The sequence below is a fragment of the Melanerpes formicivorus genome, unplaced genomic scaffold (assembly GCF_026170545.1).
Source record: "Melanerpes formicivorus ecotype bairdi unplaced genomic scaffold, bMelFor1.0.p_v2 SCAF_8, whole genome shotgun sequence".
Taxonomy (NCBI): Eukaryota; Metazoa; Chordata; class Aves; order Piciformes; family Picidae; genus Melanerpes; species Melanerpes formicivorus.
In genome coordinates, this window is record NW_027142360.1 from 4,934,464 (window position 1) to 4,961,012 (window position 26,549).

At 47.3% G+C, this 26,549-nt stretch overlaps 2 protein-coding genes across 6 annotated transcripts in view; one reads left to right on the top strand and one right to left on the bottom strand.

Annotated features, from left to right (window-relative positions):
- Positions 1 to 19,228, top strand: part of PTPRO (protein tyrosine phosphatase receptor type O) — a 233,714-nt gene extending 214,486 nt beyond the window's left edge. The window contains exon 20 of the mRNA XM_068141874.1: positions 19,169 to 19,228. Within this exon, the coding sequence (XP_067997975.1) occupies positions 19,169 to 19,192 (24 nt within the window). The 3' untranslated portion in view covers positions 19,193 to 19,228. The remainder of the gene's footprint in view (positions 1 to 19,168) is intronic.
- Positions 19,229 to 24,342: 5,114 nt separating this feature from the next.
- EPS8 (EGFR pathway substrate 8, signaling adaptor) overlaps positions 24,343 to 26,549 on the bottom strand; it is a 180,821-nt gene continuing 178,614 nt past the window's right edge. For all 5 annotated transcript variants that reach the window (XM_068141876.1, XM_068141877.1, XM_068141875.1 and 2 more), the window contains exon 22: positions 24,343 to 25,979. In XM_068141876.1, the coding sequence (XP_067997977.1) occupies positions 25,866 to 25,979 (114 nt within the window). In that variant the 3' untranslated portion in view covers positions 24,343 to 25,865. The remainder of the gene's footprint in view (positions 25,980 to 26,549) is intronic.

The window sequence follows — 26,549 nt, forward strand, 5'->3', positions numbered from 1 at the left end:
GAAGAGTGCCATTTGTTAAACACATTGGGAAACCATTGGAAGGAGAGATTTTGGGGTTCTGCTCACAAGCTAGCTGGAGCTGGTTCCCTCTGGAGTTAAGGATAAAGGATTAGTTCCTCTCTTTGAATACAGTGGGGCTGGGATTTCAACCTGCAGCCACAGGCATGAAGGCACTGCTTCCTGGAGTGGCATTCTCCTCTGACAGCAGTAGTACCAGTATCACATGCTAACAGTTATATGGGGGGTTTCCCCTTTTATTTTGGAGGGAGAGTGTTTTATATGCTGTCAGAGTTCTCTTTTATGCAGCATCTGGCCTTTTATTACAATACTGACTACTTGGCCTCTGTGGGGGCAGCTGCCATGTTAGTGATATACCAGATTGGCTCCTGATTCAGTCCTCCTAACTGATTTCAAACCTCCTTGTGGCTCCTCATATAAAGAGCTACTCACAACAGATACCTCAGAAACAGACAGATGGTTTGCAATGGATGACTCTGTGTACATTGTGGTGACATACTCATAATGGAAGTCAAAGCTTAATCTCAGCCACATCACACACCCCGGAGGCTGCAGTTACACTGCTGCACAATGCGTCAGCACCCTCCTATCATTCCTGGTGCTGATGTGAGAAACAGCACTTTACACACTTTTGAAAGCTTCTTCCCAGGAAACAGTCTTTTATATCAATATCATTGCTAGTTTCCTGATGAGGCACTTAGTGATCCACTGGAATGCAAAACAAGAGCAGCATTTGTAAAATGGCTGAAAGATTGCATGGCGCTGAATCCTACAGGTGAACCAGCCTGCCTGGCCTCAGATTAGCTGCACCTGATGAGCTGCTTTTTGCAGTACCACTGCTTTTCCTCTGTGTCCATCTCAGAAAAGCTGTGACAGGAGCTTCATGCCTCTGTGTGTTTCAGTGCTGGAGTGGGGCGAACAGGAACCTTCATAGCCCTGGACCGGCTCTTACAGCACATCCGTGACCACGAGTTCGTGGATGTTTTGGGCCTGGTGTCTGACATGAGGGCCTACAGAATGTCCATGGTGCAGACAGAGGTAAGGGAGTTCACTTCAGTGTCATCAGTGTAGCATTGGATCCATTTCATACCCCTCTGCAGCATGTTCACATCCAGTGACTGCTCTTGCTCCTGAACACCTGACAAAGATTTGCCACAATGAAGTTTATTGCCACGTTATTAATCTGCTGCATAGGTGGGTCTGGTAATTACATCCACAGTCTCACGGTTGTGTTCCAGAGAGGATGAGTTATTCTCACCTCCTGTGAACTAAATATGCAAGAAATGCATTGGAATAGATCAACACAAGGAATTTTCCAAACCTGTTGAAAAGACTTGGGCTTGCTGAGGGGATTAATGGCAGCCTGTCACACTTGTCAATGACTTAAGACAATTTCAGGCAATATAATGTACAGACCCACTTTATCTCAGGTGCAACTTGTTCCATTCCCCCATCATCACTCAGGTAATTAATAAGTGATTATGATGCCAGGAGGGCTCAGGTAGAGTTTGTGATTCCCCAGTTGCTATCTGTTGCTGTTGCAGGCTATTATTTTGGGAGCTGATACCTCATTGTACACTTTGAGGGGCTGAGGAGGGAGAAACAAAGTTTTGCAGGCTGTTACTGTGAACTATCTGGGTTTTCAAGCGCTTTCCCAGGTGCAAAAATTCCCCTCTCATTTGGTCTTTTCTTCCAGGAACAATACATTTTTATTCACCAGTGTGTGCAGCTGATGTGGCAAAAGAAGAAGCAGCAGTTCTGCATCAGCGATGTCATATATGAGAACGTCAGCAAGTCCTAGTTCAGAGTCACAGGTGGTAAGTCAGGCAAGCCCAGCCCTGCATCATGCCCACATCCTTGTGTCCCAGCTGCTCAGCAGCAGCCAGCATCACACATGTTTGCTCCAGGAGCTTTGCTGTCAGTTTGGAGCTTTCCAGGCCTCATCACCCTCTGAGGTGATGTTCATGTGGAGAGCATGAAGAAAATCCCTCTAGCCTCTTGCAGTAGATAATAGTATCATAGTATCATAGTATCAGTCAGGGTTGGAAGGGACCACAAGGATCATCTAGTTCCAACCCCCCTGCCATGGGCAGGGACACCCCACACTAGATCAGGCTGGCCAGAGCCTCATCCAGCCTGCTCTTAAACACCTCCAGGGACGGGGCCCCAACCACCTCCCTGGACAACCCATTCCAGGGTTTCACCACTCTCATGGTGAAGAACCTCCTCCTCACATCCAGCCTGAATCTCCCCACCTCCAGCTTCATTCCATTCCCCCTAGTCCTATCACTGCCTGCTATATTTTCCATGGGACTGTAAGAGTTTATTGGCTCACTCATCATTTGAAGAAAAAGAGAATCTAGAAGTACATCTTTATTTAGAATAAACCAAACCAGGCTGGAAGAGACCTTCAAGATCATTGTGTCCAACCCACCCACCAATCCAACCCACCTAAACAACTAACCCATGTCTAATCATTCCCTGCCACTTGCCACTGCTTACAAAGCTTAAAAGAGAGAAGGACTTAAATATCTTCAGTCATTCTCAAGTCACCTACCAACTGTCAATTTACCAAGGCCAGCAGAGGTATGGGGATGCTCTGCCAGCATTGCTGTTGTGGCAACAGAGCCTTCTGGAGGGTTAGATGGCAACCAAAAGCTCTGGCATGAAACATTGGGAAATGTTCTTCATAAATCTAGAACCAGGCAAGAGGCAGGGTCTCAAACTGGCACTACCATTAGCATAAGTGAAGTGACCATCTGGCCTTTCCACTGAGCCCCCTCCTGCATACCGCCATCCCAGCTCAGTCCCTGGCTGCAGAGTAAAACACATGGCTCTGACCTACCAAGAGGCCTGCTGATGAGGACAAGCCGTGAGGATGTACATCACTGCTGTGTGAGCTAATGAGATCTAATTCATTAGGAAGCAGTAATAACCCAGACATCCAGACATAACCTTAGTATTTGCTTTTGGGTGAAGCAGGAAGCTACAGGCTTCCCAAACAGCTGGAGGAGAGCTGAGCTGTGGGCACCCAGCCCTCTCCGCTGTGTACCTTTGGTGTCACACACGCACCATTATTAACCTCTGTCTGCCTCATTCCTGTGCCTGTAAAGGGAACCCCAACCTGCCTCACTTTTCCTACTGCTCACATCATTTATGGTCTAACCCAAGTCCCAGAGCCCAGCAAGCTGGTACTGGTGGGTGCAAGCCCAGCCTGTATTCAGGGCTGGTAAAAGCAAACCACCGAGAACTGTAATGATTTCCTTTCCTTGTTTCTAAAGCCCTGTGTTTGTTTGGTTCCAGGTGAGACCATGAAGCACACCCATCTTCCCTTGCTTCTGATTCATTTTGTTTTCCTTAGGATGGTTTGAACAGCCAGTTGTTCTGCCACGAGAGACCACTGCTTTGCAGCAGCCAATGAAAGAAAGGAACTTTGAACTTTCTGAAGCACTGGGGAGAAAAAGCCTTAACGAGCCTGCGGTGTCTTTTGAACTGTTTCATTTCTGGACTTCTGGGGTGTTTTTTTTTAAATACTGGACCAAATTCAACTAAACAACATGAAGGAAAAGACACTAAATGTGCATAAAATAGATTGCTCCAGAGTGTTGGGCTTTTGTTTGGTACTTTTGGTTAATTTTGTTAATTATTTTGGTGTTGTTTTTTTTTTTTTTCCTGTGCAGGTTGGGCTTAAGGTTAAAGTAAGTGCAATATTTTTTTAATGGTTGACTGAAGAGCTTTCTTCATGTGTCACTTGGTCTGTGCTAATGTCCATAGGAGAGCAGGCATTGTTAGTATCTAATAATACCTCATTAGTGAATAGCGAGGCATGAACATACATGAAGAACTCTGGAGATTGTGAAAAGGGGATGGGGAGGGGGGGAAGGGGATGTTGCTGGGTACATGGATTTGATGGTTTCCTGCAGCACTGATGGGGCCTGGGGAGAGTACAGGACCCCAGGAATGGACTGACAAGCAGAAATCCAAACCATGAAGCCTGAAGCTGAAGCGGCAGCCAACACTGGGAGATGGGGTGGGTTTGGTTCTTTACTGTGCTACTAAATGCTAAGGAGAAGGAATGCTCTTTTTTGCCAACTTTTTGAGGCTTTTGTTTTAAATGACTCTGATCAAAGTGCAGCTGAGTTTCAAGAGCTGGGATATCTTAGACTCCATTACTATAGCATTTAACTGTCTGAGCAGTCTATGGTGCCTATACCTCTCATTTGATAATTATTTTTAATAAGTATTAACCCCATGTAAAAGAAAGTGAAGTCAATTTCAGGTTGGGGAGGTAGAAAAAGGTTTAAAAAACAAAGGGGCTTTAATGGGTGGCACTGCTTCTGTGAGCCAGGAATTGATGATGTTACAAAGACAATGTTTGGGCATGTGAAGGGCTGGTGGTTGCTTTATCGCTACAAGGCTGCCAAAGCATCGGTCCGGATTCCTGCAGGGGCTTCGGGGTCAGGGAGGGGGGCTCTTTTCTTTTTCACTGTCAGTTTCAGTTCTAGCCAGAATAATTAGCTCTATATTTCTCCCTCTTTCTTTGGCTCTTTGTATAATTCTGGTACTTCGTTGTGTATTGTGACATGGATGCTGTCAGGACGGATGCTGATGGCACTTTTGTAACCTGTTGCTTTGTGTCACCTCATTGGAAGTTAGCAGCAATGGTACTCAATGTAAACAAACCAGACTTGAACTGAAAGTAAACACCCTGGATTGCTTACTTGTGAAGAAGTCACTATCAGCAGAACACCTCTCCTATGAGGACAGACTGAAGGAGTTGGGGCTGTTCAGTCTGGAGAAGAGAAGGCTCCGAGGTGACCTCATTGTGGCCTTCCAGTATCTGAAGGGGGCCTACAGGAAGGCTGGGGAAGGACTTCTCAGGATCTCAGGTAGTGATAGGACTAGGGGGAATGGAATGAAGCTGGAGGTGGGGAGATTCAGGCTAGATGTGAGGAGGAGGTTCTTCATCATGAGAGTGGTGAAACCTTGGAATGGTTTGTCCAGGGAGGTGGTCGAGGCCCTGTCCCTGGAGGTGTTTAAGCCCAGGCTGGACGAGGCTCTGGGCAGCCTGATCTAGTGTGGGGTGTCCCTGCCCATGACAGGGGGGTTGGAACTAGATGATCCTTGTGGTCCCTTCCAACCCTGAATGATACTATGATACTATGATAACAGCACACACCCCCACATCTGCTTTTTATTCATTCACTCCCACAACGTGCTGTTGCCTGTTGGGGTTACCTGGGTGTAGTTCAGTAGCTCAGCTACTTCCAGGAGCCTGATAACCTCCTTCAGATGACATCTGAAAATTGTTTTCTTCCAAGGAGTTATTCCACTGGCAGGTAAATAGCTGTACATTCCTTTATTATCCACTTTAGCATCCTATCAGTTACAATGGAAAACTTGCTTCAGACTCTCCCATCTCTGATACGCAAAGCTGCAGAGACTTAACAGAATTCCCCAAATAAAAGAGGCCCTTGTGAGTGGTACTGAAGAAACAGGACTCTACCTCAGATTATTAAATGACCATGACATGAATTGCCCCTGCTCCCCACCTTCTCTTTCCATGCACCTAATACTGCTTCACATTTACCACCAAACCCAAAGGGGAGATGCTGACAGGATGCAGACAGACAGGTGCAAAAGGGGTGAGTGCCTTGTCTTCAGGGAGCAGAATGCTCACAAAAAAGGCTTCAGTGGTGCACTCTCATTTCATCAGTGTACCTCAGCTGGATGGCTTGCCACTTCAGTAGGAACAGCAAAGGTTTTTCTAGCCTAATTTGAACAGAAGGCAGAACTATAAAGGAGCACTTGTCCATTCAGACCCTGTCTTCATGATTTACAAAAAAATCCTATTTTAGCCTTCCATTATGTGTTCACTCAGAAGATATGTTCACATCCCTCTAGAGTACTAGCAGGTGAAACAAAAAAGTAAATAAACAAAGCCACAAATGTTCTTAATTTCTCATCTGCTGCCTCCTCCCTCCTGCTGGCCCTTGCCCAGGGTGTCTACATTGATTCTGTGTCATAGGCCAGAGTAAGCAGGTTACTTTTAAAGCATTCTTGTGCACACAAACTGTCACAGTGGGAGCTGGCTGTAACAGAAGCTTGGCTGGACATGGCAGGGTACAAGATTGCTGCACAGATGCCAACATCACACTGCTGCAAATGATGCTGCCTGAATAGGCAGGATTTACTACACAGGTTTTGAATGCATGTGAAAAACATTATTCCATTTGCACAGTAACAGGTGTGTGTTTTTTTCCTTTGATAGCTACCTAATCACAGAATCTATTACAATGAAAACTCCTGCAGAAAAATACCTTTTCCTGCCCCACATAGTATGTAAAACTCCACAACTGAGTATGCTGGGATGGCAGTGGAAAACATCTCTCCCAGAGTTCAAGGCATGAGTAAAGCACTGAAAGATTCTGGGAGACACTGTGGTTCAGAGGGCTCACACAGAGCCTTTCAGCCTGAACCAGCATATCCTACTGCTGGTTTTACCTTGTGGTGTTCCTTAGAAGCAAGTCCAAAGAAACAATGTTTTGGGCTTGTGCTGCATGTTGGTGTGGTTTCCAGCACCTGTTTTAAAAGAATTCCCAAGTCACTGCAGCTGTAAAGCTACCTGACTCTTCAGGTTTGTAAGAGGCTTATTGAATGATGGGTTTCCTGCCTATACCTATACCTATACCTCTGCAGACACCACAGATGATCTATGTTGTTCCGTTGTCCTTACATTTACTGACCAAGATATAGGTCAAAGCAGTTCTGCACAGTGGGTGAGTGTCCATTAGTTGAAAGCAGCGCAGGTTTTCTCCTTATTCCCTCATGCTGGGCATGCTGCCATGGAAGGAATGAACAAGAAAACCTAAGGACTTGTTTTAGAAGAGCTAAGAAGTTTTCAGAGCAACATGTGAAAGTGTTATCTCACCTAGTATGCCCTGTGCAGCGAGTCCTGACATACTTGGGTGTTCAGAACTGTTTCCTTCTATCTTCACCCCAGGATTAAGAGCAGATTGGGAAGCCTTACTTGTGCTTTACTTCATTTTACAGTTGTTTTTTAATCTGTGACAAAAGAAGACAAAGTTGCCTCTTGTCAATTATTCACCATCATTATCTTGAGCACCCAAATGGCCCTTCCTGTCCCCTATTCACTAGCCACACAGTCACACCACCTCCCTCCCACTTCTAACTTTTAAAGGGCTTGTATGGAAACCGTAGTTTAATTCAAGCAAGCAAAAGCTGTTGTTTTCAGCCATTTCTTGTGAGAGGACAACGTTGGCATGGATAGGAGCAGAGTGGTTGAGCTGGGTGAATATATGCTTCTGAAACTCTCTCCCTCCACCCAGACAAAAAGGGTAGATTCCGTGGCAGCAAAACAATAAAGTAGTTCCTGTGTCACCAAAAGTGATTCCTTTTCTCACAGCTAATAAGGCACCTTGTTGACTTTTAAAGAACTGGATTTGTTTCCTTTTCAAAGACACGTTTCACATATCACATCTTTCTATAGCATTAGTGTAAAGAGAAACAAAATCCTCATTGCTCAAGTCCTAAATAAAATGGTTTTGAATGAAACATTGCATTTTACCACTGTTTTTGTTCAAGACACTGAAAATTTTGATGAAGGTATTTTATTTTCTTGTGAGGAAAACAGGAGATCTCCTTCTGATTTCTTATAACCGCCAAGAAGCTGAAAACTCAAAAACTGTACAGCAGAGGGGTGAAGCTCCCTGCAGGGCCTTAAACTGCCAGGGAAATTCCAGCAGAAAGGGAAACAGCTGCCCTAATGCTGTTCAGATTTCACAGACTACAGCACAGGAAGCATAAAGTCTAGTTCAGCAAAGTTAAAGGGTAAAAGCCAACCAGAGTCATATTGGACTGATAAACCACTAGCAGTTAATCCAAACCCTGACAATCAAACACAAACAAAGCAAGCAACTGCCTGTCAAGACCCCAGATTATTCACCTTAGCCTTTAAGGATATGGAAGGGGATTTGTTTCCCTCCTAGGTGTCACCAAAGACACCTCTGAGCACACTGAGCACATTTGTCTGCCTCTTTCTATGCAACTTTGCAGCTACACAGAATCCCAGGTTCAAAGAAACGCTTAGAAAGCCTCCTCTTTTCTCTCCAAGACGGAAAGTGTGGGGTGCTTCCACAAATTCTGTACTCTCAGAGCTGATGCCTCCTCTGGGCAAAAGTAAACTGTATGCAGAATGCCAGAATAAGCTTGTAGAAGATACAAATGTTTTCTTTGTGTTTTGGTAACTAGCAGGGCACAGAGGTGCAGGCAACCACCACAGTGCCTTTTATGAAATCAGACATACTTTCCATGAGAAAATAGTGGCTCTGTCTTTTTGAGTTCCAAAGACCATTTTAAAAGTTCCCTACTCCTGTACTTACAAGGAATGAAGCAGCTATGTAAGAGTAGCTTCAGACCTTCCTTTACTTTCTTAGTTAGAAAAGGGGACTTTACTGTGCAGCAAACACTGTTCAGGTTAGGTATGAACCCTTATAGAGAGGTGGGGGAAGAGGACATTTTCAGTGTGAATTAGAGAATACATCAAGCCTTTGGAGGTCTGGGCCCGACCTGTAATGATAGGAGAGGCAATGAGACAAGCAAATTATCTCCCCCACAGCTTTGTGTATAGGTTAAATGAATGAAGTATTATGCAGGTGTGCCGGTTCAAGTGTTTCCTATTTTGGTGATTAACAGAGGATTACATTTCACCCTCATGCAATTCACCCACGTTTCTAAACGTTTCAGTCAAGTACTTTTCCTCTCCTTCCCAAGGAGGTATTTGAGAACCGTGAGGTACTTGCACAAAGACTCCAAACGCGGCAGCACACCTGGTGAGTGATTACAGAACGTGGGAAGCCCATGGGGAGCCGGGCGGCACCGAACGGCGGAGCCACCGCCTCCCCGGGGCATGCTGCCGGGAGGCAGCTGCGCCCTGCCCCGCCGGCCTCGGCGCAGAGGGGAGTCGAGGGGAGTCGAGGGGAGTCGAGGGGAGTCGAGGGGAGTCGAGGGGAGTCGAGGGGAGTCGAGGGGAGTCGAGGGGAGTCGAGGGGAGTCGAGGGGAGTCGAGGGGAGTCGAGGGGAGTCGAGGGGAGTCACGGAGCGGCGGGCGGGCCGTAAGGGGCAGACTCCATGTCCCGTCTCCCACGGCGGGGCTGCGCAGGTCAGCGGGGCGCGGGGCTGGCGGTGGGGTTGTGGGGTGGTGAGGCTGTGGTGCCGCGGCAAGCGCCGCTTCTGTTCGTGACCGCGGGGAATGACGAGCCATCGGACATGCGGCAGGGTCAGGTGGCCGCGGCAGTACGGGCCGGGGCCGGGATCCGGGACGCAGGAGGAGTCGCTGAGCGGCAGGTGGCGGTGGGGCAGGGAGAGGCAGCAGCCCCGAGCCGCCCGGCCCGGCTACGGGAAGAGGGATAGCAGAGTGGGGAGAGGTTTCTCTGCAGACGCTGAGCGTGTATGCGGTAGAGATTTCCGTAGGACTCCCCGCTAAGGGGGGGACAGGAAGGGTGGTTGAGAGCCGTTTCATCTCCGCACCCCTCGTTTCCTGGCAGTGCATCCAGGTGTTCACCCTGATGGGTTTGCGTTCTCCCGGAGTCAGAGAGTCATGGCAAGGACTGAGGCCACTCTGACACAACTGCGGTGGGAGCTTCTGTGAAAACCATCCTGCCCCCACCACCGGAGAGCTTCATGGAGATAAAATAAGTGTGTTGCTCTCTCCTGTTTTTTGTTTGTTCGTGGGTTGTTTTGTTTTGTTGTGGTGTGTGATCAAGTGAATATCAGGCTTGCAACAGAATTTCTCTGATATGTGGAGTGCTTACCAAGATGAAAGTAATGGAGCCCAAACAAAGCTGCTTCTTTCTGAGGTGTAAAAGGCAGTATTGTGACAGTTAGGGTGGGATACCCCTGTCTACTTGTAGACCTCCAACTTGTGTTTCAGGATTTTTCTAACAGCATCTACTGCTCTCTGTGTCTGTATAGTGAACCTCTGGAACATCCGTGGCTGAAGCCATGGAGACCAATGCACTGCTGTGTAAGCAGGAACCTGCCTGTGGATCCATGGTCCTTGGGTGACACTATGGTAGACTGCTTAGGCTGATCTTCAAGGTTGGAGGGACAAGGATCTACTTGAGAGAGCCCAACAGAGAGCTGGAGGATGATTAAGGGACTGGTACACTGCCCTGTGATGAGAGGCTGGGAGACCTAGTCCAGAGAAGATCGAGAAGGGATTTAATAACTGTTTCTCTTGAGGGCTGGGGGTCAAGAGGGAGGGGACAGGCTCTGCTCAGTTGCATCCTGTCATAGGAACAAGGGGCAATGGATATAAACTACAGCACAGGAGATTTCCACCTCAACAGGAGGAGGAACTTCTTTCCTGTGAGGGTCACAGAGCACTGGAGCAGGCTGCCCAGAGAGGTTGTGGAGTGTCCTTCTCTGGAGGCTTTCAAGCCCTGTCTGGATGTGTTCCTGTGCAACCTCTGCTAGATTCTATGGTCCTGCTCTGGCCAGGGATGTTGGACTTTATGATCTTCAGAGTTCCCTTCTAACCCCTAACATCCTGTGATCGAAAATGAGTCAGTCTTCCAGTTTGTCTCCCATATGGAATAGAAAAAGCAGTTTCTTCACCCTTCTTTGGTCCTCTGTCTGGGTAACATGGTTTTACGATGGGGTCTGAAGTGTGAATTCTGGAAAGTGAAAGCGCAAACTTAATCAGGCTGTGACTCAAAAAATGATGTGTTGTAGGATACTGGATGACAGGATTGAACCACGGTTTGGTGGCTGGTGCGGCGGCACGGGGCAGCGAAGGCGCTGCCCTGCGCTGCCCGCGGGGGTCGCGGGGCTCTGGGCGGGCCGGGCGGACTCCATTTCCCGTCGCGCACGGCGGGGCCGCGCAGGTGCAGTCCGCCGGGGCTGGCGGCGGGGCCGCGGGGAATGAGGAGCAGCCGTGGGCCAAGCGATAGCGCCAGGTGGCGGGGCAGCGCGGGGCGGGAGGCGCGGGGTGCGGGGGCTGGGCGAGCCGAGTTGCCGCACGGCAGGGCGGTGCGGGACGGACAGGCGGCATTGGCCACCCTCTCAGTCCTGCTCAGGTGTGAGGAATGCTCAAATCTCATGCAGGGGAGCTGTAGAAATTAAAAGAACCGTTACTGTAAGGATTTTATACTAAATAAGGCTGCTTCCTCTCAACAGCAGAGAAGGACACTTTCAAGATTAATTCGAGAGAAGAGTTTTGGTAAACGTGGCTCAGTGCCTCTAAACTGTCTGCATTGGATTTGCTGCCTCCCTCAGCAGCTACTTCAGTACATCTGTAGTTTAGTGAACGTCTCGGTTCCAAAGCCCTCCGTAGAGGCCTTCGTGGAAGCAGCAGTGACATCTTGTGGCCCCTTCAAGCGGGCTCGGGCTCAGAGTCTGTCCCGGGCTTTCACCGGGACTGGCGGCACCCGCAGCTGCTCGGCAGCCAGGGCTGCGGGAGGCAGCGCGGCGCAAGGGCTCCCTCTGGGCAGCCGCATCTGAGCTGCCTTGGCACGAAGCTGCTGGGCTCGGCGGGGCCGGCGCTGAGGCAGCTCTGTCTGTGTCCTTTTCCCCTGATGGTGCTCCTAAAGAACCTGCCAAGCAGGCAGATTCACACGCTTCCCTGCTTTATCCATGTTCTCCCTTGGATATCTCTTTGAGAGGGAGTTGTGAGCCTTCCTGATCGAGGACCTTTGCTTTTGGTCTCTGCTCTGCTTTAACCCAACTCCTAACTGGGGAGCTGCGTCTCTGAATTAGGAAATCAGAGCAAACTGACCAGCGGTAGTCTCTGCAATGCAGAGTGCCCTTCCAGCTCAGAGCATTCTGTGACTGTGTGACTGCTGTTGCTCTTTTGTTGACAAAGAGAAGGTGTAATGAATTCGGTTTTGATAAATGATTTCTGGACTTTACTGGTTTGGGAGGGTTATTTGGTTTGGGTGGTTTTTGTTGTGTTGTTTTTTTGATTGGATGGTTGATTTTTTTAAATAATTGTTTAAATTTTTTTTAATGCTGTTTGCTCTATGAAAAGACAATAGTAAGGATATTTCACTAGAGGTTTTCCTTCTCTCTGTTGCTGAGGAAGCAATGGGAGTTGTGCTTAGCAGTAGTGGGAACTGACTCTAAGTGATAGACAGCTGAGCACTTGGCAGTCACTTCAGCGCTCCTGCCAAATGCTCTTCCCTCCACGGTGTGTGCTCCATCCTGGCAACCTTCCCCTTGCAGGAAAATCAAGCCAGTTGCTGGAGGCAGGCAGAAGACTTGCTTGGGATGATGTCCAGATGCCAATCCCGTCTTTTAATTGAGGCCATTTTTGTTACCTGGAGCAAGGGATGGAATGTGTTTCTGAATCCAAGAGCAGACACATGTGTGTAATTGAGGGAGAGGGACACTTTCCTGTGTGGTTCTGGGCCCACAGGCACACAGCAATCCCTGGGAGATAGAGGAAGCCACAGTCCCTACCCAGCTCGCTCCCTAATGCCAGCATAGTTTTGGCAACCTCCAGCCCTAGAACACCGATCTGATTGTCTGAGGATCAGCTCCATCTCCAAAATGTCTATACCCACTTGAGCAAGTGCTTTGTGCCAGGTTTTTGGTGGTGGACCTTACACAGCATGTCCAGGCTCCTGTGACAGCATCTTGCAGAATGAGACTGACAAATTGTTTGTGAATGATACAAATAAGAGCAAACTGTTGTTATACCTGTAACACTGGATCCTGAACTTGTGGCATTGTTTGAGAATGACAACTTGCATTAAGCATCCAGAGATTAGGAAATCTGAACACTCTGGAGAACAGCTTGGGAATGTACAGCCCAAACGTTGCACTGTCTGAGGACAGACCACAGCATCGCAGGATGCCTGAGGCAGCAGAGTCTAGGGGTTGCCTGTATCCATCATGTGAATTTGTCAGTATGAAAACCGGGATCAAGCCTTGGTCTGTAAATAATCTGTGGGGGGAAAAAGGTGTCTCTCATCTTAACAACCTGCCTGGGTTTTTTTACTCCTTCCTCTGCCCCCCCAGAGGAAGGGGGGGTCTCCACAGGCCATAATCGAGGTTTGCACTTAGGGGTGGTCTCCACAGGCCACTGCCTGCCTAGCCCTGGTGTCTGCAGGTCAGGAGTTGGCCCTGGAGATGACAGCTGAGGCCACATCATGTGGGGGCAGGGGCAGCAGCTGCAGATCTCCACACAGGTTTCATGGTGTCTCTGATGCCATCACTCAGGAGACCTTTCATATCTGTCCTATCATGAGGAGTTATCTTCTCCTCACAGAGTCCTGTATATGTTTGCCCACTGTGTGTTTATCTGACACAACAGCAGTGAAAATCAATGATGTGAGGACCCCTGAGGTCTGGATGTGTGCATTCACTGTCCCTAATGTCTGCTAGAAATACAACACAGCAGAGAGGGAGCAGTCCTGGAGCTCCTAAAGTCTGTGGAGGACAACTTCCCCAAACAGCTGGTGAGGAAGCCAGCTAGGGAAGGGGCCCTGCTGAGCCTGCTGTTTGTGACCAAAGGACTTATGGGTGATGTGTTTGTGACCAAAGGACTTATGGGTGATGTGTTTGTGACCAAAGGACTTATGGGTGATGTGTTTGTGACCAAAGGACTTATGGGTGATGTGTTTGTGACCAAAGGACTTAGGGGTGACGTATCAGCTGGAGGCTGTTGGGCACAGAGATCATGGAATGATGGAGTTCTTGATTGTGACTAGGTGGACACTCTGCTGGGTATAAAGCTGCCTGGTTGGCCAGGCCCGAAGAGCAGTGGTGAATGGAGTTAAATCCAGCTGGTGGATGGTTACTAGTGGTGTTCCCCAGGACTCAGTATTGGGGCCAGTTCTCTTTAATGTCTTGTTTGCACTCTGAATAAGTTTGCAGATGACATAGACTCAAAATGTACAGGTTTGTTATTGACAATCTCTGTCTTCCCAGCCAAGTCCAAACACAGGTATTTAGGAGCGGGCTGTCAGCCCCAGTCCAGGATATAGGAAGAAGGAAATGTGCCTCTTGGTTTTACATCCACAGTCAGCTTTGTTGACAGCCAAAAAGTTGGAGAGAGGAGTTGATGCTCAGGGAGCTGCTTCCATGATCTCATAGGACACAGCCTGCCAGCAAGGACAGGACTAAGTGGATTGACACTGCACCACAAGGAGGCTTTTGCTAGGAAGCATGCAAACTGAACTAACAAGCCCAGCAAATCTTGCCAGTACCTCACTGCTGCTAATGAACTGGATACTAAACCAGCTTCACTTGCTTGGCTTAGCTTTAAGAGCAGCCAGCTGTATGCAGTGCAAACTGATCTCTCTTTCAGCTCCTCTTGTTGGACTGAATTAATGGCAAAGAAGGCAGATCAAGCCCTCCTGTTAATTAGCTCTCCAAGCTTGAATCAAATGATTAAACTAGCAACAGATGCTATTAGAACCACAATGTGCTTTTTTTGATGGGAAGGGGAATTTATTAGGTCTGGCTGTGAATGTGAAGGCTCTTTTGCTTTAGTGCATGTGCATGTGTGTGTATTTGTGTGCATATATGCATGTGTGTGTATTTGTGTGCATATATGCATGTGTGTGTATTTGTGTGCATATATGCATGTGTGTGTGTTTGTGTGCATGTGTGTGTACAGATCTCCATTTTGTTCTATAAATGTAATTGGGGAAAATATTCCTGCTTAATACCTCCATCAGGTATTGGTGACTAAATGCAGTTGTTCTCACCTTGTGGTCCTGCCTTCTCTGAGAGTAATTTTTGTGTGCCACTGTTTGTCTGATGTGAAGATCAGGCAGCCAAATGGGAAATTTGGCCCTAAGGATAGGTAGAGGGGTTAAGAAACTAATTTTTCTTGGGGTCATTCCAAGCATCTATTAAGGGAGCTATGAGTGTATCCACTGCCATCCTGGCCTGCATCAGGAACAGTGTGGCCAGCAGGAGCAGGGAGGTCATTCTGCCCCTGTACACTGCACTGGTTAGGCCACACCTTGAGTCCTCTACCCAGTTCTGGGCCCCTCAGTTTAGGAAGGAGGTTGACTTGCTGGAACAAGTCCAGAGAAGGGCAACAAAGCTGGGGAGGGGCTTGGAACACAAGCCCTGTGAGGAGAGACTGAGGGAGCTGGGGTTGCTTAGCCTGGAGAAGAGGAGACTCAGGGGAGACCTTATTGCTCTCTACAACTACCTGAAGGGAGGTTGTAGCCAGGTGGGGGTTGGTCTCTTCTCCCAGGCAAGCAGCACCAGAACAAGAGGACACAGTCTGAAGCTGTGCCAGGGGAGGTTTAAGCTGGAGGTTAGGAAGATGTTCTACACAGAGAGAGTGATTGTCCATTGGAATATGCTGCCTGAGGAGGTGGTGGAGTCACCATCACTGGAGGTGTTCAGGAGGAGACTTGATGGGGTGCTTGGTGCCATGGGTTAGTTGATTAGATGGTGTTGGATGATAGGTTGGACACAATGATCTTGAAGGTCTCTTCCATTCTATTCCATTCTATTCCATTCTATTCCATTCTATTCCATTCTATTCCACTCTCTGATTCCTAAGGAAAGCTCAGCTCACCTGTTTTCAAGACCTGAGTGATCTCTGCATCTCTTAATTAAACGGAATTGTTCAGTACTCCTGAGTAGTGGGGGGAAAGGTATGGAATTCCAGGGAAACAGCATTGCATCTGTTAGGCAATTACATATTTTGCATGTCTTGAACAAAAATCAATTCTTTTAGATAAATTTGAGTTCTGAACAAGTCTGTGGTTTGATAGAGTGTGGAAATTTCTCCTGATGATTTGATGATGAATCAGACTTGAATAATTCTTCTGCCTCTGTAGGCAAGAGGAAGTGAAAACCTCACTTGGAGTTTCCCAAAGGAAAGAGGAATATTCCAGCAACATCATCACTTCTTTCTTGTCAGCCTAAAGAAAGCCTCTCTGTGGTGGCAGAGATCTGCTTATAGAAAACTAAATTTCATCCTCAGTCCATGCCCATGGAGGCCCTGACAGTGGATAAGCCCCTAAGGCCCTGGTGCTGCAACCACCGTGGCATATGATTCATTAGGAAGGGCTCTCGCTGCTGGCTGACCCACACAGCCTCTGCCAGTGCCTGGGGAAGGTGCCCTGCAGAAACCACTCTGTTCCTTTGTTCAGCAGCAAAGCTCATTAAAGCATATCTTGGAGTTTCCACGATGTGGGCAGAAGTTTTTCCATCACTGATTGGAAGATTAATATTAGAGATGATTACTTTTGACACCACTTGCTCATCTGGGAGAATAAACAACCTACTGACTTGGGAAGAGCCCAGAGTGCTGAAAAGGGACACTCTGTGGTTCCTCTTTAGAACAGTTGTAGATAGATAGTATTACTCTTATGACAGCAGGTTTTCTGATGGAGGAAAGCACACAGGATGCATCATCCACCTGCTGGGGCAATGGTTTTAAGTTTCCTGAGTTCTCCACATTTGCAAAGTGTCTGTAACCCACTCCACCAACATGTGGAACAGACCTGAGTGGGTTTCCTGGGTTCATGCCCACCAGAATCTAGTAAAAAAAATATGCTAATGCAGAAGTTTAGAATGGCTTTCTACTCAAATTTTCTCAAGTCACAATGAAACCTGCTGTAAATAGTTAGAATAGAAGAAACAGAATAGAATTAACCAGGTTGGAAAAGACCTTCGAGATCATAGAGTTCAACCTATCATCCAACACCATCTAATCAACTAAACCATGGCACCAAGTGCCTCATCCAGTCTCCTCCAGTGATGGTGGCTCCACCACCTCCCTGGGCAGCACATTCCAATGGCCAATCTCTTTCTGGGAAGAATTTCTTCCTAACCTCCAGCCTAAACTTCCCCTGGCACAGCTTGAGACTGTGTCCTCTTGTTCTGGTGCTGGTTACTTGGGAGAGGAGACCAACCCCCACTGGCTACAACCTCCCTTCAGGTAGTTCTAGACAGCAAGAATGTCTCCCCTGAGCCTCCTCGTCTCCAGGCTAAGCAACCCCAGCTCCCTCAGCCTCTTCTCACAGGGCTGTGCTCCAGACCCATCCCCAGCTTTGTTGCTCTTCTCTGGAGACCTTCCAGCAACTCAACATCTTTCCTGAACTGAGGGGCCCAGAACTGGACACAGGACTCGAGGTGTGGCCTAACAAGTGATGAGTACAGGGGCAGAATGACCTCCCTGCTCCTGCTGGCCACACTGTTCCTGATGTAGGTCAGGATGCCATTGGCCTTCTTGGCCACCTGGGCACACTGCAGGCTCATGTTCATCCTACCATCAACCAGTACCCCCAGGTCCCTCTCTGCCTGGCTGCTCTCCAGCCACTCTGACCCCAGCCTGTAGCACTGCATGGGGTTGTTGTGTCCAATGTGTAGAACCTGGCACTTAGATGTGTTCAATCTCATGTCCTTGGACTCTGCCCATCTGTCCAGCCTGTCAAGGTCCCTCTGCAGAGCTCTCCTACCCTCTAACAAATAACACCTGCCCCCAGCTTGGTGTTATCTGAGTAGATGGTAAAGTGATACTGCAGTTACAGATACAGCAAATGTCTTGATAAATGCATCCTGAGAGAGAGAACTGAAGGCAGAAAACAATAATTGGACCAAAGCAATTCTTCTTAACTCATAGAAAATCAGTCACTGGGGAGCAGGTGAAGCATCCAAGCTAGTGATTCCAACAGAGCTGATCCTGAGTTTGAAGTGACAAATGGTGAAAATCTAGGATGCATTTGTTCCCAGTGATATTTCCCTCTTGACATGAAGCTCTTACTATGGCTGCTGCTAGCACATTAAATCATTAATGCTAATGGGTATATAGGAGTAATTAAGTGGTGATAAGACAGCTTCCTTCGGGCATATTGCCTCGGAGCAAAAGGGAAGATTACTGTGTGCATGCTTCAGTAGCTTGTAAATTAGAGCATGCTAATTAGGGGAGGGAAGCTGTTTACCTGTGTTTAGTTATTCAGTGCCTGAGCCTAATTATTTATCCATGATATTCAGAGGCTGTGCCTCTGCCATCAGGTAGACCCTCCCCTGTCAATAAACTCTGTGGCATGGGAGTTGCAAAGTCAAGGCTAATTTCCACTTGTTGAAGCTCTGCATGGTTTTCTGTAGCTTTTGTGTCATGTTTTTTAGCTACCCTCTCTCTGGGAGGAGAATTTGACCTCTGATGACAAATGTGTGTAGTTCTCAAGGCCAGCAGAGAAAGCAGTCCCAGCAGTGGCATCCAAAGTAGTGTTTGGGGGGAGTTTAATTTTCTTTATGGACCTTCTAAGAAAACCAAACCTAAATATGACATTCATTTTTTGTCCATGAGCAGTGCTCAGATGGCTTTCAAAAGTGGCTGAGCCAGAAGTGAAAATACCTAAATGCAACACTTTGTATTGCACAAGAGGCAACTCAAATGAGGCAGCAGCTGCCCTGCTGCCAGAAGGAAGCTGGTTGGATGGGCCTGAGATGGGGTATTTGGCTCACTGCTTTCCAAGGTGCCACCTGTTCCTTGGCAACATGTCCACCTGCAAGAGCAGTTCAGGGGCCACAGGATCTAAGGAAGGGTGCATGAGCCATTGTCCCTCCGCCAGCCTAGTGGTGTCCCTCTGCCAGCCTAGTGGTAGAGCTGTTTGGAGCAGGTGTATGGCTTGACAGCCCTCTGATCATCCTGTCAATCACTGTAGAAATTACTACACGAATATCCTGCCATGTAAGTACAACACACACAGGCTCCTGCTAAATCTCTCAAGAGATTTAATAGGAGAATTGGAGAATCAGGGCAGCATTTCTGACTGATAAAATCTGTTCTAAAGCCTGCCCTTCGAACCAGGCAACAGATGTTTTCTGTTAGCCTTGAAAAGATGTAGCTTTCTGGGGGTGGAGGTGAGAAATGCAAGGTCGTTTCTACGACTGAGTAGTGCTACTGTTTTTCTCTTAGTGTGTTAATGAAACCTAAGGGAGCCCAAAGGGATGTAAATTTGAAGGTGTATGTTGTGGAACATGGTGCAGCCCTGTAGTGTTTTACTGAAGCTAACATTGCTCTTTGTTGGATGGTATGAACATTTTCTATGTCTAGAGCAGAGATTAATAGGATGTATAGGATTCATTTTAATTCAGTCTAGTTGGATCTGAGTGCCATGCTGGAGGCAACTTAGTTTTTCTCTTCCAGATGACTTCAATAGGAATTGGTTAGTCCCAGTGAATGAAGAAGGATCTGACTACATTAACACCAACTATATTCCTGTGAGCAGAGAGACTTGGTCCATGCAAAGAGCAGTGTCCCACACAGCGGTTGGAGCAAATCATGGACATGCCATGCTTTCAGCAGCTCCTTCACCTTCCACTGTTTTCCCTGCAGGAAACTGCTTTTCATCAGCTTCTGGCAGAAATGGAGATGTTCAGTGGCACAGTAAGATATCTGAAACCCCACAAACTTTTAATTGAGAAACCATTCCAGGTTTCTACATCCAAAGGGTTAAGCCAGACACTCCACAACTGGTGAAACCAGCCCAGGTAGTGCATGGAGAGAGAGACTGCTTTCTGCCTTGTCTTGTGCTTCTGGTGTAGACCATTCATTTAGCAGGGAGTAGGAGCCATGGGGTTGGGGTAATTTACATCCAGAGATGTAGCCAAAGAGTTTGACACCAGGGTTGAGCTAAAACCAAGGCTCTTGGCACTCTCATCTGAGCCTAGACCATCAGGCAGGCATTTGGCATTTTCCTTCCACTGTTGCAGGGGTTTTCTCCTCCGTTACCTCCCTTGCTGTGGCTGAGTGTAAGCTGTGTTAAGGAGAACAATGTACACTGGGTCACTGCAAGCAGAGGAGGCAAGATGCTAGGGCATTGGTATAGAAAAAGGACTTGTGCTTGGGGCCATTGGCAGATGAGTATTTCTGCATCCTTGGCATGAAGAGAAGACAGAGCTGGCCCTGGCTGTGCTGGAGAGAGCTGAGTCACCATTCTGGAACAGGGAGGAGCCCTCAGATGAGTCACTGAAGCCACTTCTCTGTCACTGTGGCATTGCCCATGCATGCACTGCTGGGCACATGGCCAGCACTGTTTGTATGGGTCCAGAGCTCAAGCTGCACCTGCCTGAGCTGACAGTGAATCAAGAAGGGAAAATGTTCCAGTGTTCAGAAACATCATTCACAACTCAGGAAACTTCTGTGACATGGGACTATAGATAGTGAGGAGAGACTGAGGGAGCTGGGGCTCTTTAGCTTGCAGAAGAGGAGACTGAAAGGTGACCTCATTCATGTTGATAAAGATGTGAAAGGTGAGGGTCAGGAGGATGGAGCCTGGCTCTCCTCAGTGGTGCCCAATGATAGCACAAGAGTGGCAGAACACTGGAACAGGCTGCCCAGAGAGGTTGTGGAGTGTCCTTCTCTGGAGATGTTCAAAACCCACCTGGACATGTTCCTGTGTGACCTACTCTAGGTGATGCTGCTCTGGCAGGGAGGTTGGACTGGATGATCTTTCAGGGTCCCAGCCCCTAACACTCAGTGTTTCTGTGTGATTCTGTGGTAGTAGGATTTTATGTATCTGCCCTTTTCACGTTGCTCTGGTTGCTTTTTCTAGTTTACATCTCTGTAGTTCTACTTACAGCATAAAGCAGCCCATAGCACCTGGGCCAGCTCTGTCATCTTCATGATTGGCTTTTCATGGTGATTGCTTCTCCTTTGAGCACCTGCTTCCAAACACAGAGAGCAGTGGTGGTAGAGGTTGGGCACTTAGGTCAGACATAGCTCATGCAGGCAAAAGTCTGTGTGGGGCAAGAACTCAGGTTGAGCCAACTCTTAGAGAAGCCTGGAAGAAGTCCACATACTGTGGTGGTACAGAGACTGCCTGATTTACATGGGGTCATGCTGTGTGTTGGCTGTCAGCTTTTGCTCAGCCAGTACAGATTCACAGATTGCATTGGGTTGGAAGGGACCCACAAAGAGCATCTTGTCAAACACCCCTGCAAGTGAGCAGGGACACCTCCAACTAGATCAGGCTGCCCAGGGCCACATCAAGGCTGAGCCTGAATGCCTGTGGGGATGGGGCACAGATGCATTTTCACAGAAGGATCTCTGAACCAAAACAGCATGGGGGTTTGGGGCTTTTTTCCATGTCACTAGCTTTGCTTTGTGGGAGATGATTTGTCAGCTGAGTGCTTGCTGACTATTTCTGTCTCATGCTCCCAAGGCAGAAGTCCTAGAGCATAGATGCTTCTGGGTGGTTCATCCTTTGGGGGTGACCTGCAGTAGTGCAGTGCCTTTGCAAAGCTCAGAGCTTTGCAGTGTGGAGAACTGTGGAAGCAAATTGTGCACATTCAACCTCAGCTGCATCTGTGCAGCAATCACTGCCAAGCAGGTGGCTGCAGTTAGAGTAGCAGCCCCTGTTGTTAGGTATGTCTCATCAATACTTTGAGGAGAGGAGTGAAAGCAGGCAGAGCAGCAGGCAAAGGCCTGGACAATGGCTGAAGGATTGCATGGCACTAAATCTGACAGACGAACCAGCCTGCCTGGCCTCAGATTAGCTGCATCTATTAGCTGCTTCTTGCAGTACCACTGATTTTACTCTGTGTCTAGAATAGAATAGAATAGACCAGACCAGGTTGGAAGAGACCTTTGAGATCAAAAGCTGTGACAGGAGCTTCATGCCTCTGTGTGTTTCAGTGCTGGAGTGGGACGAACAGGAACCTTCATAGCCCTGGACCGGCTCTTACAGCACATCCGTGACCACGAGTTCGTGGATGTTTTGGGCCTGGTGTCTGACATGAGGGCCTACAGAATGTCCATGGTGCAGACAGAGGTAAGGGAGTTCACTTCAGTGTCATCAGTGTAGCATTGGATCCATTTCATACCTCTCTGCAGCATGTTCACATGCAGTGACTGCTCTTGCTCCTGAACACCTGACAAAGTAGCTCTGATTTGCCACAATGAAGTTTATTGCCACGTTATTAATCTGCTGCATAGGTGGGTATGGTGATACATCCACAGTCTCACGGTTGTGTTCCAGAGAGGATGAGTTATTCTCACCTCCTGAGAACTTCTAATGCATTTCTTGCACATTAACACAAGGAACTGTCCAACCCTGTTGAAAAGGCTTGGGAAATGATGTCAGTGTTGGGCAGCCTGTCATGCTTCTTCAGGAGGGTATCACCTGGGCAAGTGCAGGAGCCCAGGTCACAATGGTAATGCAAATTACAAGCAAAACAGACTAAAGGGCTGTGAGTCTGCTAGTCAGCCTCCTTGCCCCCTCTCACTGCCCAAGTACCTGCCTGTCAGTTGTCTTTTTTTAAGGCAAACATTGTGAGAATAGGCTGGTACATGGTGCCAGAATATCTAATAGGGGAAAAAACCCACAAACTCTTTCCAAAGCAGCAGCTTCTATGCTTCTGAAACTTTCCCAGGTTCTCTACCAGTGACAGAAAGATTTCACACCTGTTGTACTCCTCACTGGTTAGAGGCACAGCATGAGCTGGCAGCCTCCCTGCTGCTGGAACTGCCACTATTGCTGTTTGCAGGCTAGGGCTGGCAGGTTTCAAGGATTTCAAGGATTGTTGAACACAGACCAAAGCAAAGAAGACTTAGCTGGGACAAGAGGGAGTTGGAGAAGAAAAGCCTGCAGTGACAAGAGTTGGCATCTGAACAAGGTCATTATTGTCAGTATGTTCTGGATCATTCCTATCCAACTACCACTTCTCATCACCATTCAATATCTTAATCCAGAGGCAGAGTCTTAAGTAAACACCAGAGGAACAAACCCTGAGAGTTTATTTCAGTTATGACTGCACTGCCCCTCCAGAGCTGATGTGAGGATTTGGGGATGGAGTTTTATTATGAAGAATGTTTCCAACACATCTTGGTATCTCCTGGCATCAACAGGGGCTGAAATCCAGACTCAGCTTGCAGGTAAGTTGGTGCATATTCCTTCACTCTCCACTTTGGTTTCGTATTGGTTACAATGGGAAACTTCCTTCAGACTCTCCCCTCCCTGTTATGCCAAGCTGCAAAGATTTAACGTAAGCTCCCATATAAAACAGGTACTGAAGAAACAGGACTCTACCTCAGATTATTAAATGACCATGATATGAATTGCTCCTGCTCCCCACCTTCTCTTGCCATGCACCTAATACTGCTTCCACAGTTCAGTTACCATTAAGCCCAGTCCCGAGATGCTCTTCCTCTGAACAGGATGCAGACTGATGCAAAAGGGTCAGTGCCTTGTCTTCAGGGAGCAGAAAGATAACAAGAAAGGCTTCCATTATGTGTTTGCTCAGAAAATATGTTCACATCCCTCTAGAAAATTTAGCAAGGTGGTTTTCTCTCCCTGTGGCATATGCCAAGGGAAGAGGCAGACTAAAGAAATGGGAAGAGCAGCTTTGTGGATGTTAAAATACATGTGCTTAGAAAGCAGAATACTGCAGTGTGAACATAAAGCTGCTAAAACTCTTTCCTTCCACCCAGTTAAAAGGCAGACTCAGTGGCAGCAAAACAGCAAAGTAGTTCCTGAGTAATTCCTTTTCCCACAGCTAATAAGGCACTTCTTTGACATTCATCAAACTGTTTTGTTTCCTTCAGAGCCACTTTTCACATATCACATCTTTCTAAAATAAGAGCATATAGAAAACCTCTCACTGCTCAAATCATGGCCTGTATCAGGAACAGGGTGGCCAGCAGGAGCAGGGAGATCATTCTGCCCTGTGCTCAGCACTGGTTAGGCCACACCTTGAGTCCTGTGTCCAGTTCTGGGCTCCTCAATGTAAGAAAGTTGTTGAGTTGCTGGAAGGTGCCCAGAGAAGGGCAATGAAGCTGGGGAGTGGAGCACAGCCCTGTGAGGAGAGGCTGAGGGAGCTGGGGTTGCTTAGCCTGGAGAAGAGGAGGCTCAGGGGAGACCTCCTTGCTGTCTACAGCTACCTGAAGGGAGGTTGTAGCCAGGTGGGGGTTGGTGTCTTCTCCCAGGCAAGCAGCACCAGAACAAGAGGATACAGTCTCAAGATGCACCAGGGTAGGTTTAGGCTGGATGTTAGAAAGAAGTTCTTCCCAGAAAGAGAGATTGGCCTTTGGAATGTGCTGCCCAGGGAGGTGGTGGAGTCACCATCACTGGAGGTGCTTAAGAGGAGACTGGATGAGGCACCTGGTGCCATGGTTTAGTTGATTAGATGCTGTTGGGTGATAGGCTGGACTCGATCTCTGAGGTTTTTTCCAACCTGCTCTCCTCTTTTCTATTCTCTCCTCTTTTCTATTCTCTCCTCTTTCTTTTCTATTCTCTCCTCTTTCTTTTCTATTCTCTCCTCTTTCTTTTCTATTCTCTCCTCTTTCTTTTCTATTCTCTCCTCTTTCTTTTCTATTCTCCCTCTTATCTTATCCTTCAGTATCCTTCAGTGCAGTGTAGGATTTTTCACTTCAACTCATTTCTGAATGAGACTATGCTCAACTGTGTCCTTTTCACATGCAGAGAGGATCCCCGTTAACCGTGCAAATAAAGACCGACACGTCACAAGCACACAGAAGTATTTGTAAGGACACTGACCAGAAATGGCACTAAACACCTTTATTAAGATCTTTTAATTTTTCTTTTATGAAAAATGAATAGGATTCTTTTTTCTTTTTTCTTTTCTTTTCCCCTTGTAAGCACAGGAAGAGCAAACTAATGGCCAAAAAACAAATGATCAAGAACACTTTCTTATTCCAATACCATCTTTGTAGCTACAAAGATACGACTATTGAACAGGCAAGAAATACTGTTTATTGCAGACTTTAAGCTGATTCATGTGAAAAAGGCACTATGAAACTTAAACTAGGTGATGACATTTGTCTAAGTGATATTATATATATATATATTATATAATACATATATTATATATAAAAATCACACAACCCTGTGAGAGAACAGAACATTTGGGGGGGGACCAAAGCCAAACCTCAGCATTGCTCCTCTTCAAAGATAATCTTTCCTGGGATGGATGTTTCCCCCCCCCTTTTTGCCTCCAGGAATCCACTTTTTCCAAAGGATCACATTTAGAAAGGAAGAACAACAGCTTTTTACATCAGGGAAAGCAGGGATCAACACAGAGAGAGGAGTGCAGATGATACACTGCTGGGTTAAGTTACAGAGCAAAAAAACCCAAAAGGCAAGTACGCAAAACAAAGGTACTGTGAATGGTTTTATGGCTACCTACAGCAGAGCTGATCACCTCTTTGAGCCAAGCTGTGTTATTAGCTTCTAGTTATTCCTTCTTGTGCAATATTACAGTTTATCAGGAGTGAGGTGTTGGTAAAATCAACGTACAGGGTATTATTTTGCTATGGACAGCATCATTAGTAATAGAACATCTCGGGAGTGATGCAAGAAAGATTCAGCCTACATTGGGCTGCTTTTCAGTCTCTAAACAGTTCCTCTCTGATTGCTGGCACCAACAACTTAAGCAAGTCCTGCAGCCAAATGCATGACAAGAAAGACTGAGTCCAAAAGACCTAATTGCACACTACAGCAAGGGATGGGATTCTTAGTACTTACTGAAAGCTTCAGAGGCCTTTTTTTTATTGCTGGCTCAGCTTCCCTTGGATGAATCACAAAGACAGACACACTCCAGTTTGTCTGTCATGTTAATTCCATGAAGCCAAGACTCATCTTTGGTTGTTAATGAATCATCAGCTTATAGTTCCACCTGTCAGGAACCTCCCTTGAATTTCTCATCTCTTCATTTTAATGAACAGGAGCCAGCAGCAGCTAATTCTGTGGAGCCTACTGTAAATTTGCTTTATGGGGGCAAGTTAAGGGTTACAAGAGAGTAAGGCATTGACCTTCACTGCTTCCTAAAAGAAAGCTGGATGGTATGATGCTGTGGAGAATGGCAGTGAAGAAAAGAGGAGACATTTAGTGGCTGCTTCCTTCATCAAAGGACTCCACACCTGAATCTGTGGCAGCTGCGCTGATTTTTTCTTGTCGTCGTCTCATGATTTCTTGCAGTTCTGAGCTACCACTGTTAGCCTATAAACAAATGAAAGAGAAAGAGTTTACTTGTGGTTTTGCCATCTGAAGAACTTCCTCTGAGAGTGTTTTATTAAGAGAGCTGTTTGAACAAATTCCATTCACCTTGCAGTTCTGAAGCTAAAAAACAAATCTGGTTAAACAACATTTGTAATAGGAAAGTATTTACACTGGATCTGCACTGGTTAGGCCACACCTGGAGTGCTGTGTCCAGTTCTGGGCCCCCCCAGTTTAATAAAGATGTTGAGTTGCTGGACTGGGTCCAGAGAAGGGCAACAAAGCTGGGGAGGGGTTTAGAGCACAGCCCTGTGAGGAGAGGCTGAGGGAGCTGGGGTTGCTTAGCCTGGAGAAGAGGAGGCTCAGGGGAGACCTTCTTGCTGTCTACAACTACCTGAAGGGAGGTTGTAGCCAGGTGGGGGTTGGTCTCTTCTCCCAGGCAACCAGCACCAGAACAAGAGAACACAGTCTCAAGCTGTGCCAGGGGAGGTTTAGGCTGGATGTTAGGAAGACGTTCTTCCCAGAAAGAGAGATTGGCCGTTGGAATGGGCTGCCCAGGGAGGTAGTGGAGTC